At 41.2% G+C, this 13,068-nt stretch overlaps 8 protein-coding genes across 8 annotated transcripts; 3 read left to right on the forward strand and 5 right to left on the reverse strand.

Moving 5' to 3' along the window:
* Window positions 1–348: 348 nt before the first annotated feature.
* On the forward strand, window positions 349–1,095 carry SAMD00019534_015580 (hypothetical protein; the record flags this gene model as incomplete). Its single annotated transcript, XM_012902149.1, has 4 exons — window positions 349–391; window positions 479–579; window positions 674–839; window positions 911–1,095. The coding sequence occupies 4 exons, from the start codon at window positions 349–351 to the stop codon at window positions 1,093–1,095; spliced, it is 495 nt and encodes a 164-aa protein (XP_012757603.1).
* Window positions 1,096–1,548: 453 nt separating this feature from the next.
* SAMD00019534_015590 (hypothetical protein) lies at window positions 1,549–2,539 on the forward strand (the record flags this gene model as incomplete). Its single annotated transcript, XM_012902150.1, has 3 exons — window positions 1,549–1,889; window positions 1,982–2,239; window positions 2,320–2,539. 3 exons carry the CDS (start codon window positions 1,549–1,551, stop codon window positions 2,537–2,539), a joined length of 819 nt encoding a protein of 272 aa, XP_012757604.1.
* Window positions 2,540–2,779: 240 nt separating this feature from the next.
* On the reverse strand, window positions 2,780–3,832 carry SAMD00019534_015600 (hypothetical protein; the record flags this gene model as incomplete). The annotated part of the gene is made up of 3 exons (XM_012902151.1): window positions 2,780–3,061; window positions 3,127–3,235; window positions 3,300–3,832. 3 exons carry the CDS (start codon window positions 3,830–3,832, stop codon window positions 2,780–2,782), a joined length of 924 nt encoding a protein of 307 aa, XP_012757605.1.
* Window positions 3,726–4,784, reverse strand: SAMD00019534_015610 (hypothetical protein; the record flags this gene model as incomplete). Its single annotated transcript, XM_012902152.1, has 2 exons — window positions 3,726–4,622; window positions 4,713–4,784. 2 exons carry the CDS (start codon window positions 4,782–4,784, stop codon window positions 3,726–3,728), a joined length of 969 nt encoding a protein of 322 aa, XP_012757606.1.
* Window positions 4,785–5,172: 388 nt separating this feature from the next.
* SAMD00019534_015620 (hypothetical protein) lies at window positions 5,173–6,009 on the reverse strand (the record flags this gene model as incomplete). The annotated part of the gene is made up of 1 exon (XM_012902153.1): window positions 5,173–6,009. The coding sequence occupies one exon, from the start codon at window positions 6,007–6,009 to the stop codon at window positions 5,173–5,175; it is 837 nt and encodes a 278-aa protein (XP_012757607.1).
* A 1,647-nt stretch (window positions 6,010–7,656) lies between these two features.
* Window positions 7,657–8,481, reverse strand: SAMD00019534_015630 (hypothetical protein; the record flags this gene model as incomplete). Its single annotated transcript, XM_012902154.1, has 1 exon — window positions 7,657–8,481. One exon carries the CDS (start codon window positions 8,479–8,481, stop codon window positions 7,657–7,659), a length of 825 nt encoding a protein of 274 aa, XP_012757608.1.
* Window positions 8,482–9,759: 1,278 nt separating this feature from the next.
* SAMD00019534_015640 (hypothetical protein) lies at window positions 9,760–10,384 on the forward strand (the record flags this gene model as incomplete). Its single annotated transcript, XM_012902155.1, has 2 exons — window positions 9,760–10,044; window positions 10,148–10,384. The coding sequence occupies 2 exons, from the start codon at window positions 9,760–9,762 to the stop codon at window positions 10,382–10,384; spliced, it is 522 nt and encodes a 173-aa protein (XP_012757609.1).
* Window positions 10,385–10,553: 169 nt separating this feature from the next.
* On the reverse strand, window positions 10,554–11,613 carry SAMD00019534_015650 (hypothetical protein; the record flags this gene model as incomplete). Its single annotated transcript, XM_012902156.1, has 4 exons — window positions 10,554–10,942; window positions 11,117–11,243; window positions 11,305–11,380; window positions 11,468–11,613. The coding sequence occupies 4 exons, from the start codon at window positions 11,611–11,613 to the stop codon at window positions 10,554–10,556; spliced, it is 738 nt and encodes a 245-aa protein (XP_012757610.1).
* Between the last annotated feature and the right edge of the window lie 1,455 nt (window positions 11,614–13,068).

Here is a 13,068-nt window from a genome sequence, read left to right on the forward strand (position 1 = left end):
AGGACGAAACACAGAAGACACACTAACACACAATTGATTCATTAAAACTCTCACTCGGTCGTTGTTGTGTTGAATTTTTACAATTTAATTATAATTTAATTGATTCGTAAATTTTTACGTTCAATTTACATACATGTGTAGAAATCAATCAAACAAATATTCAATTAATAATAGATTGATGTCTAAACTGAAGTTGTCAATGATATTCAAGTATTCTTACTTTGAATAAGGATTATGTCCAACACTCAAAGGTCAGCCAGGTCTGATGATGGACACTTGAAGATCACAAAAGGGGCAATTTCAATTTGAACATGTGAGTGAAGGGTTGTTCATTCATTTCAACTTAACATGTTGACAAGACACTTTACATCATCTAATCAAATACGTACTTGTATATATACTCAATACTTTAAGAACTTTAGTAATAGAGTCAATCGTAGTTTGTTGTCATCATCATCATCAAACTATCAAACATTAGCACCCAGATATCTAATTGTACAACAACAACAACAACAACAGTATAAGCATTACTCAACAACAACAAAGATGTCAAACAAAGCAGGAGCAACTGCTGAGAATGTAAAGTTTTTAACATTGTTTGACTGATATGATTGTTTGATTGAATGATTGAACTAACATTCATGTCTTGATGATGATGATTGGGGATGTGTAGAACAAGCAGAAACCAGAGGACACAATCTTTGCCAAGATCGTTGCTGGTACCATCCCATGCAAGAAGGTCTACGAGGATGACTTTTGTCTTGCCTTTGACGACTTGAACCCAGTGGCACCAGTCCATGTCCTTGTCGTACCCAAGACACCACTAGGTGGTATCCATGGTATGTCTGTCACTCATCCTCGTCATCGTCCCCATACTCATACTAATACTAATTGATTCATTGATATATAGATGCCACCGAAGAGCATGCTGTTGCACTTGGCAAGTTGATGGTCAACATCCCAAAGATCGCCACTATCAAGGGTCTCGAAACCTATAGATTGGTTGTCAACGAAGGTGCTGATGCAGGTCAATCAGTAAGATGGTTGCACATCCATATCATTGGAGGCAGAGGAATGAACTGGCCACCAGGCTAATTCGTCCACTTTCTTTGGATATCCTTTCTCATTCATTCATTCATTCAATCAATCAATTATTATAAATGAATGTGATCATCAGTATCACTTTCCATTGCAATCAATCAAAACTACAACAACAACAACTACAACAACTCGCTGATCGTCGATCATTCATTAAGTGTTGTTGAGGCCATTCAATCAGTCAATCAATCAGTCAGCCATTAATGCAGCTGGTATCCAAACTGGAAGTGCGCCACACCCACATCACGCGATTGAAACGCTAATTTGGTGGTGTGGAGTGGGATTGTGGAGTTTGATAACCCACGACACAAGGTGAAGATGGAGATGGTGATGGATTGGGTAACACGATTGTTGTTGTTTGTTTTCATTCATTCATTCTATCATTCTATCATTCATTCAATCTTTAAGTATTACTTTATAATTGTTAGCTAAGAGATTAATCTTAACATAATGAGCGACGAGCATCAACAACAACAACAACAGAATCATAACGAACATATGAGTGAAGAACATCAACATCAACATCAACAAGCACAACAAGAGAATGAAAATGAACAAGTACATAAAGATGATGATACTTCATCACCTGTAGCTACAGAACCAATAATAGAGATAAAGGATAAAGATGAGTTGTTGACGGAGGATGGCAAAGAGAAGAGATTATGCAAACATAGAGGATCATGTCTACACAGTTGTCTTAGGATTTGGATGAGAGGATTACTCATTGGTTATGGAATGAGAGCAACACTTGCACTATTATCAGCATTGTTTGTTAGAAGATTATATAAAAAGTATGTCAACAAGTTGATAAGTTGATTGATTGATTGATTGTTTGATTGAATGAGTGAGGACTAACATTCCTGCTCTCCTGCCCTGCCTTTAGCCCAAGGAAATTGATCAATCAATCCTTATTGCACAAGGAACCTATTGGATTCGGATTGTTTGTTGCGTTCTATACTGGTGGATTCAGAGCAATCAATTGTTTCCTGAGGAATGTCAGGGGAAAGGAAGATGGCTGGAACAGTGCCATCGCCGGTTTCTTTGCCGGCTCTGCCATGATGTTCTCAAAGAGCACAGAGATGGCACTTTATCTCTTTGCCAGAGCACTAGAGAGTTTGTTCAACGCTGCTCACAAGAGAGGGTAGGTGTATATTCAGCCCGGTCCATCAACCCAATGCATTGTACTAACACAACATTGATTGATTGAATGATTGATTATAGATATGTTGGATCATGGAAGCATGGCGATTCTGCTTTGTTCTGTTTCAGCACAACGATGATGTTCTATGCTTTTGTCTGGGAGCCAAAGACTTTGCGTCCATCTTATTGGAAGTTCTTGACAAAGGTTGCTGGAAAGGGCTTGGACCTGGCAACAACTACCGCCAAGATGAGAGAGATGTACTATGTCTCAAGAGGACTACCAGTTCCAATCGATCTATAACCAACTGTCAACTACCTCGCGCTCTATTCCATTCTATTCCATTCAATTCTATTCAATTCAATGAACAGTTACACTTACACATGCTGCTGTTGCGGCTAACTCATATATTACATATAACATACACTTATGGAAGGAAGCCAGCACTTTACTGTCTTGGCTCTCGACAACCCTTTATTCGAATGTTCATATTCTTACTCATCATTGCTTGCTTGCTTCATCTAGATGCCATATTACTATTAATTAATCACCTGGCGTCGCCTTGTGCTTCTTGGTAGCAGACATTGGAAGGTTCCTTGTTGGCGAGGTGCTACTGGTGTTGGTAGTGGTGGTAGTAGTTGGCGATGTTGCATCATCCGAGACGACTATAACATCATCTTTGTTACTACTTGATCCTGATGCTGACGATGACGACATTGATTCTTTGCTCGACTGCTCCTCAATGTATTCACCAAACAACTCTAGTAGTGAATCTAGATGTGTCTCCAATGTGATCACTCTATCATTCAGATATCCAATCGATCCCTGTAGCTGTATGATGTGTTAGAGAGGCGACTCCAAGGAGTGATCGATTGACATGACGCACGTACCTTTGATACATATTGATTCTCTAGAAGTAGCGGTGGATTACTGATGGCTGGTAGTTGCTTTGTTTGATCGGGGTATGGTGCCGAGTCCTTTCCGGAGCCAAGCTGGTAGCTATTGTATGAATGAGAGTTAGGACGATGGACAAGGAAGTAGGGACAACTACGATGATACTTACAATGATATTGAATGATTGTCGATGATGAATAGGTTGGCGAGGTAGCCTTGCTCAGAGTCGCTGGCAATGGATGTGTATCGACGTCCAAGTGGATTATGACATATTGGACAAGATAGTAGTATAATGTTGTTGTTGTTGCTATTGTTGTTGTTGTTGACATGCTCATGTTCATCTATCTCCTCACCATCTGTTGTAGACTCCAAAACATTATGAGCAACCTTGGACATTAGGTAACAGTGATGCGCCAGCATGTATTGCTCCTGTTGCTCGGTTGCCTCGTCCACCAGCATGGTCGAATCGCCCACCACTGCACTGCACTCAATGCAATGGAACACCAGAATGGATTGGAAGAACTCGTCCAGGCTGGGCTTGCTGTCCACCGTCTTGCGCTTCAGCCTGTTGGTCGGGGTGGTGACGCCACTGCTACTACCGCTGCCGCTGCCCAACGACCCGCGACTGCCAATACCTCCGCGCCGTTGTATGCTGGGTGGCGGTGTGCTGGGTGCGGGACTCTTGCGAATGGGTGTGGGCATGGCAAAAGCCCTGGTGTTGCTCGGCTGCGGCTGATGTCGGTGTCCTTGGATTCTTGTAGGGTGAGGGTGATGGCGAAGACACGCCTGATCGTGGCCTCGTCGGAGAGGTCGGTGATAGTATATTGATGACATCGTCGTCCATCTTGTCCTCGTCGTCCGAGTGTTTGCTTGGCTTGTCGCGATGTAACTGTGGTTGTTGATGTTGATGTTGATACTGTTGTTGATGTTGCTGATGATGATGCATAATCTGCGACCTTGACTGCGGCGAGGATGATGGTGATGATCGTGGAGACTGCGAAGAGGCGGAGCCGCGCGGGGAGTGTGGTAGAGGCAATGGTTCTTTGAATACAGAGTTGGGCGACGACGGGATCTGGAGTGTGTGTGAGTGATGGTCGTCATTACTGCTGGGCATTGCCAGGGAACCTCCGCTGTGGCTGTGCGTCAGACCCAAGCCAAGACTCAGGCTTGGACTGCTGTGGCTATGACCATGCATCGAGTGGATATTGTGATTGTGGTTATGATTGGGTGTGTTGCCGAGCGAGACGTTGGGCAGTGTTGGCACTCTCATTGGTGACTTGTAGGGTGATGAGCGCATTGGTGACATTGACGCGGCGGAATGCTCCAGCGAGCTAATAGTGGAGGCTGTGATCGTTGGTGACAGTCGAGGGGAGAGTGGTCTGGGCGACAACTGTTCCTTGAACATTGACAACGCTGACTGTGGTCCAATATCAACAACAACCTCATTCTCATTGTTCACCAAGAACTTATGTTCTTCATGATGATGATGTAACTGTTGTTGAAGATGATGTTGATGTTGTGGAGTGTGATGAGGATGATGTGGATGATGTTGATGTTGATGATGTTGATTGTTGTTGTGTACATTATTATTGTTGTTATTATTTGTTGACAATGGTGTTTGATGCTGCTGCTGTTGCTGCTGCTGCAGTGGCATTGGCGTGTATCTCCTTCAACTCATCATCATGTCCACCAAAACTACTATTACTTCCAACACTATTTGTTGATGATGTTGAAACGTTCATAGCTATTATTAATAGCTAAGCTATCTATGAATATATATATATGTATGATTGTATTATGTGTATAAGTATCAATGAATGATTGAATGAATGAATGTGTTGGGTTGCGTTGGAGTTGAAGTGAAGTGAAGAGATCTGAAGGGTTGTTTGAAATTGAACAGCTTTGGGGGTTTTGAATAAAAAGGGCGCACTTTATCAATTTTATTATTATTATCTTCTTCTTTGTATTCATTCAACAGATAATAGATAACAGATAATAGATAATATCAATGAATGAATGAATGAATTATTGTGATGGACCTTTTAAAAGTTTGTGCGAGGTGCCCATGTATCAAGATCCTTGAGGATCTGTTCGGCTTTGGCTCGGACAAGGGCATGTGCATCAGTGCCAACGTAGATGTGCACGGGGAGATCTCCTTGGTGCTCGACAACCTCGATGAATAGGTTGGCAAGCTTGGTTGGATCTCCAATAAGAAGGGCATCGAGATTCTTGGTTGGCTCAAAGAAGGTCTTCTGGTACTGCTCGTTGTACACGCTGTCGTTGATGTTGGAGGGTACCTGTATCTTGTTGGCACTGAAGAAGTCGGTCTTGAAGCATCCTGGATTGATCGACAGGGCCTTGACGCCAAAGGGCTTCAACTCTGAGGCCAGCGCCTCGGTGGCCATGTTGAGCGCGCTCTTGGTCGAGCAGTAGCTCGAGAAGCATTGATAGGAGACCAGCGCACCCATCGACGACACGTTGATGATGTAGCCACTCTTTTGTGCGCGCATCAATGGTGCCACCAGACGGATCACTCTCAGTGGGGCAAAGAAGTTGATCTCATAGTTCTTCTTGAGCTCCTCGTCGGACAGATCCTCAACTGCGCCAACCTGACCGTAACCGGCATTGTTGACCAAGACGTCGATGGTGCCAAACTTGGCGGTCGCCGAGGTGATGGCTAGCTGGACACTGGCCTCACTCGCGAGGTCGACTTCCAACGCCAAGAAGTTCTGGTCGTTGGCGCCAGCCACGTCGGCAATGCTCTGCAAGGAGCGAGATGTGCAGGCAACTCTTGCGCCAGATGTTGCCAGGAGTACCTCTGCCAAGGTCCTTCCAATACCGCTTGAGCAACCTGTGATGAACCAAACTTTTCCAGACATTATTCTATTTATTGATTATTATATATATGTTTAAGTGTATGTAAAATGGATTGTATTTGATTAGTCTAATGCATCGAGTGAAGGACCAAAGAGAGAGAGAGAGAATGAATGGAGGTTGTTTGGCCTTGTAAAATAGAATATATTATATTAAATATCTGATGATGTAGGTGGTCCACCAAAGCCCCATTAATCAATCAAAATGTCGACCTACTTGATCACGATCTGTTCTCGACACCATCACTCCTGTTGTGGGTTACACCTTCTCAAATTCTGAAGGGTACATTATTTATCAATCAACTATAACGTGATGGAACTATTCCTATTATAATAGTCTGTATCCACTCATTGGATATGTTGAGAGATTGAGAATGAACTCTCTTCGTTGGTGTGCAGGTTGAGGTGGATAATCATGTCCAACATCTCCAATACAGTGGACAAGTATGTTGGGACCAAAGTGAACTGGATCTGGTGTATCATTGGAGTTTGTCCAGAATGGTACTACTCTTGAGTAAACTGTTGGATGGCCAGGGACAAAAGTCATATTCTCAAAGTAAACATGTTTGAATCCAACAACATCTAACTGATCATTGTAGAGTGCACTTTGTAGTTTGCGACTGGCTCGTTGATCACGTGTAGGAATGACCCCTTCTGGATGTGGAAGGGGAGGATCAAGAACTATTGTTGTTGAAGCAAGTTGATCTGGTACACCAGGATACATAAACTGATGTGGCTCTAGATGGAGCTCCATAATTGGAAGTCCTGAAGGTAGTCGACAAAACAAATGGATTGATCTTCCTATACCATCAATCAATATATTGAACTCTGAGCACCTCTCTCGATCCAATATATACACTTCTTGATATGGTAATCTAACTGATTGTTGAATCCATCTGAATATGATCTACTGGACCACAAAGCTTGGAACCACATATATATATGTCCTCATTACCTCTTCAATCGGTTGAGCGGCATGCTTCTCTCTTTGATAGTATGATACATCAGGTCCTCTTAAATGAATGATAGTTGAGAATGTATGAATAAAATTAATATAACAATAGATACATACTTAATTGATTGCTCCCAGTGACCTTGATCATTATTGTACTCCATTTCACACTTGGCACTAGAGTCATTGGGGTTGATCAATCCATTGAGTTGGGTCCATATACTCAGTTGATGGTAAACTTCACCACTATGTCGTGTTGCTAAGTCTCCCTTTACTTGGACACTAATCATTGTGATCAATGAACCTTCATTGCCAGCTCTAGTGATAGTGGCCTCGAATGATATATTATGATTATGATCGAGTAACTCTCTAAGTGTATGTCCTTGTTCATCATTAAGTAGATATGATATATTAACATTGTAATCAGTAGGTATTTGAATTCTATGATATTAATAATAAATTAATATTGTTTATTTGGTTGGATTGTTGGAATGAGTTAAAAGTATCATTTGAGATACTCCAAGGGAAGAATAGTAATATTTGTAGCTGCCATTATTGTAGTAATAAATATCAGTGAGTTTGAGATAATGTATAATCCTAAATTGATCTATCGAGGTATTACCAAACTTAAATTCTGATGGCATACAAATTAGGTAATCCAATGACCAAGTAATAAACTTATGACAATTGATAAAATTAATTTAATTAAACCTGGTTAGGTGGCTCCAGACATCAAGATCATTGATGATATGTTGAGCCTTGACTCGAACAGTTGTATGTGCATCCTCTCCAACATAGATATGAACGGGAAGCTCACCTTGGTGATCGACAACTTTGATGAACACATGGGCCAATCTGATTGGATCGCCTACATTGAACATACATAGATTCTCAACAAATGCTTTGTTGTACTGCTCCTTGTAAACACTAGACTCGAAGTCGGGCATCTGCATCTTGGTCGGATTGAAAAAGTCAGACTTGAATGCACCTGGATTGATCGAGAATGCTTTGACTCCAAATGGTTTCAACTCAATCGCCAGTGTCTCGGTTGCAGTGTTCAGTGCACTCTTGGTCGCACAATAACTTGAGAAACAGGGGTAGGGCACGAGGGCACCCATGGACGAAACATTGATAATGTGTCCACTCTTCTTGGCACGCATCAGAGGGGCAACATGTCTGATCAATCTGAGTGGGGCAAAGAAGTTGATCTCAAAGTTCTTCTGAAGGTCGTTGTCTGTGAGGTCTTCAACCGAGCCAACTTGTCCAAATCCAGCATTATTCACCAAGACATCTATTGTTCCAAACTTGTTGGTTGTGGCTAATATTGATTGATGTACACTTGCATCATTTGTGAGGTCTACTTCCAATGCCAAGAAGTTTTGATTATCTTCACCAAATACTTCAATCAGACTCTGCTTTGATCTTGATGTTCCAGCCACCTTTGCACCTGATTTCAATAACTCTTGGACCAATGACTTTCCAATTCCATTTGAACATCCAGTGACATACCAAACTTTTACAGACATGTTTGATTAATAATTAATAGTTAAAATAAATAAATAATAAAAAGGATAAAGTGAATATTCTATAAATAAATACATGGATCACATGATGTAAATTGAAATCGAGATTTATAATGGATTGACTCCAGAGGTCAAACATTATTACATATTCGGAAAAATACCAAATAAGGTAGTGGGTTACGTAAGACCATTGACGATTGTGATCTGTGGAGGAGCCTAGAATTGAGTGAAGCAGTGCCAGAACATTCTAGCATGGGGGTGTCTCTCAGACTCCACATTCATTCTCGATTGCTCCAAGACGAAGTTCATTCATTCATTCATTCTTTGATCGAATCTCAATCAATAAATCAATCAAATATCTGCTGATATTATATCTAATGCCTGGTTGAAGTTATAACTTATAAAAATATGTCATCCTGGTTGTGTAATATATTCTACACTATTCATTACCTATTAGAATAGAGAGATTAGAACATTGAAATAAAATCAATGATTAGTTAGAGAGAGTGATGATGGTGCGCTAGTTAAATTTGGTGCCAATCTTGGGTAGCGGGCCAACCGGTTGGCGCCCAACACTTGATCTCGCATTTCTAAGATGCTCGTTGGCACTTGGACAACAAAATTTTTCATTCGAATCTTCCAAAGGGCAAACGAATGAATGACCATAACTGATTGATACACAATGGATGCATTGACATGAATGTCAAGTCTGTAAAATCAATAGATCTCCGTACAGTTGTATTTCTTGACACTTCGTTTAGATCACCTTTTTCTGAATCGAGGTGTTCTCTACAAAAATTGGATGTATATCAAAGGCCGTTTGTTCTCTGAAGGGGTTCCAATGATTGATGTCAAACAACAATCCCTGTGCAAGTATGTGATCATGTTGTTGCCCATTGATACACTCTCACACACATTAGAAGGTAACTAAGGACCATGCCCTCAAAGTGTGTGGGTGAGGACCTAAATGATTGAATGAGTGAGTGAATGGAGAAGTATTAGAATACGAATGAGAGAACACCGGTACCATCCATTCATTCATTCATTCATTCGCTCATTCACACAATCATTCGAATATTGATCCTATTTTAGATTAATTCACCATCCATCCATACCTAATAATATATTATTAACATTCTTATTTCCAACCTGTACTTATACAATACATACCTGTACCTTTAACTAAATTTTTAATATATAATCATAATAGTTATGGGTGGAGAAGATGATAAAGCCCATATTAGATGGGTAAATGAAAAGTTGGTGTTGGTCAGTCGCAACATGGATGGCTTCGACCAGGAATTCCCTCCACAATTGTTGGGTGTGATCGATGAGATGGACTACAGTCTGATCATGTACAAGTTCAACAGCCAGATCAATAGTTTTAAGTCTGGTTTCATCCAATTCAACACGACCAACTTTATCACATTCGTACTGTGCGTGGTCCTGTTCTTTGTATCATTCTTCAAAGTCTCCAACCAATGGCTCAACCTCGAGATCACCGGTGCTATCGGTCTCTTCACATTCCTTGCCATGTTACACTGGATCTATTCCTCCAACCGTTCTGTATGTATTCCATCGATCAATTGATTGGACTGGACTGGATTGGATTGGACTTGACTGAATTGATTGATTGATTGATTCATTGGCTAACACATTGACATTCTAGATCGTTAAGAACTTGTCGGATGATACATTAAAGCTTTCAAACAGATACAAGGACACTGGAATGAGGTTTGACTTGATTGAAAAGTCAATCTTTGAGAGAAAGACATCTGGTTGGTTCTCCAGGAACATCTTGATGGCTGCCAACTACCACATTGAGCTAACATATCGTTATGCAATCGATGAGAGGGAGTTTGCCCAGCATTTCATTGACCTGCCTTCAACTGGAAGTATAAACTAATATATAATATATTATAAATGTACATATATCCATCCATCCAAATCAATCCACTATATTGTATACTTATTTCTAATTGATGGATTGTAGATGATGGCCTGTCCAATACAATCGACAAACCTGAGTTGATGAATGAATGAAAGAATGATTAATTGATTGAATGATTGAATGATTAGTTGATATGAATGTTATTGTAGATCCTTCTTGTTACGAGTAAACTGAAGTAGTAGGAAACGGATCCAGTCATCACACTTAGACAGAGGGAGTATATTAATGAGTAGCATGAGTAGATGAACAGGCCACTGGCACTCCTGTCACCCCACAAACAGAAATAGACCAACCTGAAGAAGAATAGGTGGACGCCACAGAAGCCCATCGTCTCGAATGATCGCCACCACCAATCATAGTTCTCGAATCTGAAGAGAAATTTGACGATGACGCAGGCTGTATACAGGCCAGCATTAAACAACAAACCTAACAGCATAATAATTCCAATGGTGTAGATGGTGTTGTCATTGATCAGCTGTGGTGACCTGATGGCTGTTATGCCAAAGTAGTTTTCTGTCAAAAATAGTAATGGTAGAGTTCCCATAAAAGGTGTTGTGTACCAACGGCTATACCCTGGCGGAGTTATCGGTGGTATCTCTCGAGGGAATTGATTGGTCTCTGTGTCAACAAACACTGGCATCTTTGATGCGTAATAGCTGCCACAGAATGAAAGGGGCACAGAGATACCCAGCCAGAGTCCAATCAAAGTGAACATTGAGCCAGCTGATATAGCAGCCGATGATCCTACACTCCTAAGACATAAGTCAGACATAATAAATATCAAGAATATCACTCCTTGAGGGCATATTGCAGTCTGGGTTGGATCATGAGTTAGGGTAAGGGCGAGGGTTGAGGGTAAGGGTTTGTTAACTTACCAATAATGCATTCTTCTTGAGATCTCCTCTATTGAACAACATGTAGTTCCTTGTTGAGAAGTATCCAGAGAACACACTGGGACATGTGTGAACTTATTGTTAGGCAAGTGATTGATTGATTGAATGAATGAATGAATGAGTCTGAATGACTAAATGTACGTACGATGTGACAGTGAGCATAGCTATGATAGCCATTGGTATATATCCATAGTTGACAGGTGAGAAGAATCCAATCACTCCAAGGAATAGTGATAGGAGCACGACACAGGCTACTTGAATGCCACTTCCGATTAAGATTGGAAGTATCATCTGATATTGAAGTGGCGCTCGGAAGACATCACCTCGGATCAACCTCCATTGTGTAGAATCGTCACTTGCATTGTAATTCCACCACTGTATCCATATGTTGAAGGTTACGACAATGGAAATACCCACCCGTGAAACAATGGTCCATACCAATTTGCTGAGGGTCTCGTCATGTGAGTCCTGCCATTGACCACTCCAAGTCATGCTCTCGTCCAGTAGATACCTGACACCGTAAGTCCATAATACGAATGGGTTGTCACCAACAAGTGTCCGGTTTGATATTGACAGATCGCCGCGATATCCCTTGGGGCATATGTTTGGAGTGCTTGGGTTGTACTCTTGGGAAGTATATGCATTTGATATCGGTAAGACTTCAAAGGCGACGATCTCATAAGTATCATTCTCCATTCTAGTATTAGTCGGTCGATATGTCACAGTGAATTCAAAGTGATTGTTAAGGAATACCTCACCATTCCGATACTTTGATTGAATGATTGATTGAGTAATCGCATTAGTAAATAAATGAATGGATGAATGAACATATGGATGCTACGTACAGAGATACCGCCAAGCTTAGCGCCAAGGGGGGAATATGTGTCTCTATATGGACGAACTGGAAGGGTGTCAAGGATCATGTTGGCATGGTATTCATTGCGTACGAGGTAAATGAATTGGTCGAGCTGAGACTGGTCCAGCCTGTTGTCCTTGCTGCAATGGGCATCAGGCATTGCATTCAATACGACACATGAGACATTCTTGAGGAATTGAAGTTGTACAGTGTTCTCTGCATCTCTTCCCCAAGCAACTCTTGTCCGATGTTACGTGGTGGTGGTTGTAGTTGGTTCAATGAGTTGTCATTCCTTGGTTGGCATACTGGCAATGAGTTATAGAGATATGGAGCTGGTGATGCCGTCGATGTTAACTTGTTTATATACAATGGAATCTGTTGGTCCTCTGTATACACATGGGGTGTCAAAGTTGGGATGAAGGAATGGCGCATCCACATCACAGCCAGACAGGATATCAACAAAGTCAAAGTCAACAACTGATTGATTCGTGATGCCATTGATTGTTCTACTTATTATTTGTATCTGTTGTATATGTTAATTATTATGAATAATGGATATCACTTCGTCATCAATCGTCGGCAAATCGAAATGAGGGAAAGCTTTTGAACAACATACTTTTCACAACAAATTAATCGTGGAGGTGTCCACGCATACAAAGTCGACTTTGAGTCGAATTCATTTTTGTGTGGCAACATAACAGCAACACAGATTCATCGCCTCGAACACCTCATTAATTGATCACTGGTTTGGAGCAAAACACTCAATCGTCGCGGACCCCACATTGGAAGCCATCATGGACACCACCACGCAAAACATCAATAAAATGTTATTGTAGATCCTTCTTGTTACGAGTAAACTGAAGTAGTAGGAAACGGATCCAGTCATCACA

Source organism: Acytostelium subglobosum (genome assembly GCF_000787575.1).
Source record: "Acytostelium subglobosum LB1 DNA, scaffold: scaffold3, whole genome shotgun sequence".
In the NCBI taxonomy this organism is placed as follows: domain Eukaryota; phylum Evosea; class Eumycetozoa; order Acytosteliales; family Acytosteliaceae; genus Acytostelium; species Acytostelium subglobosum.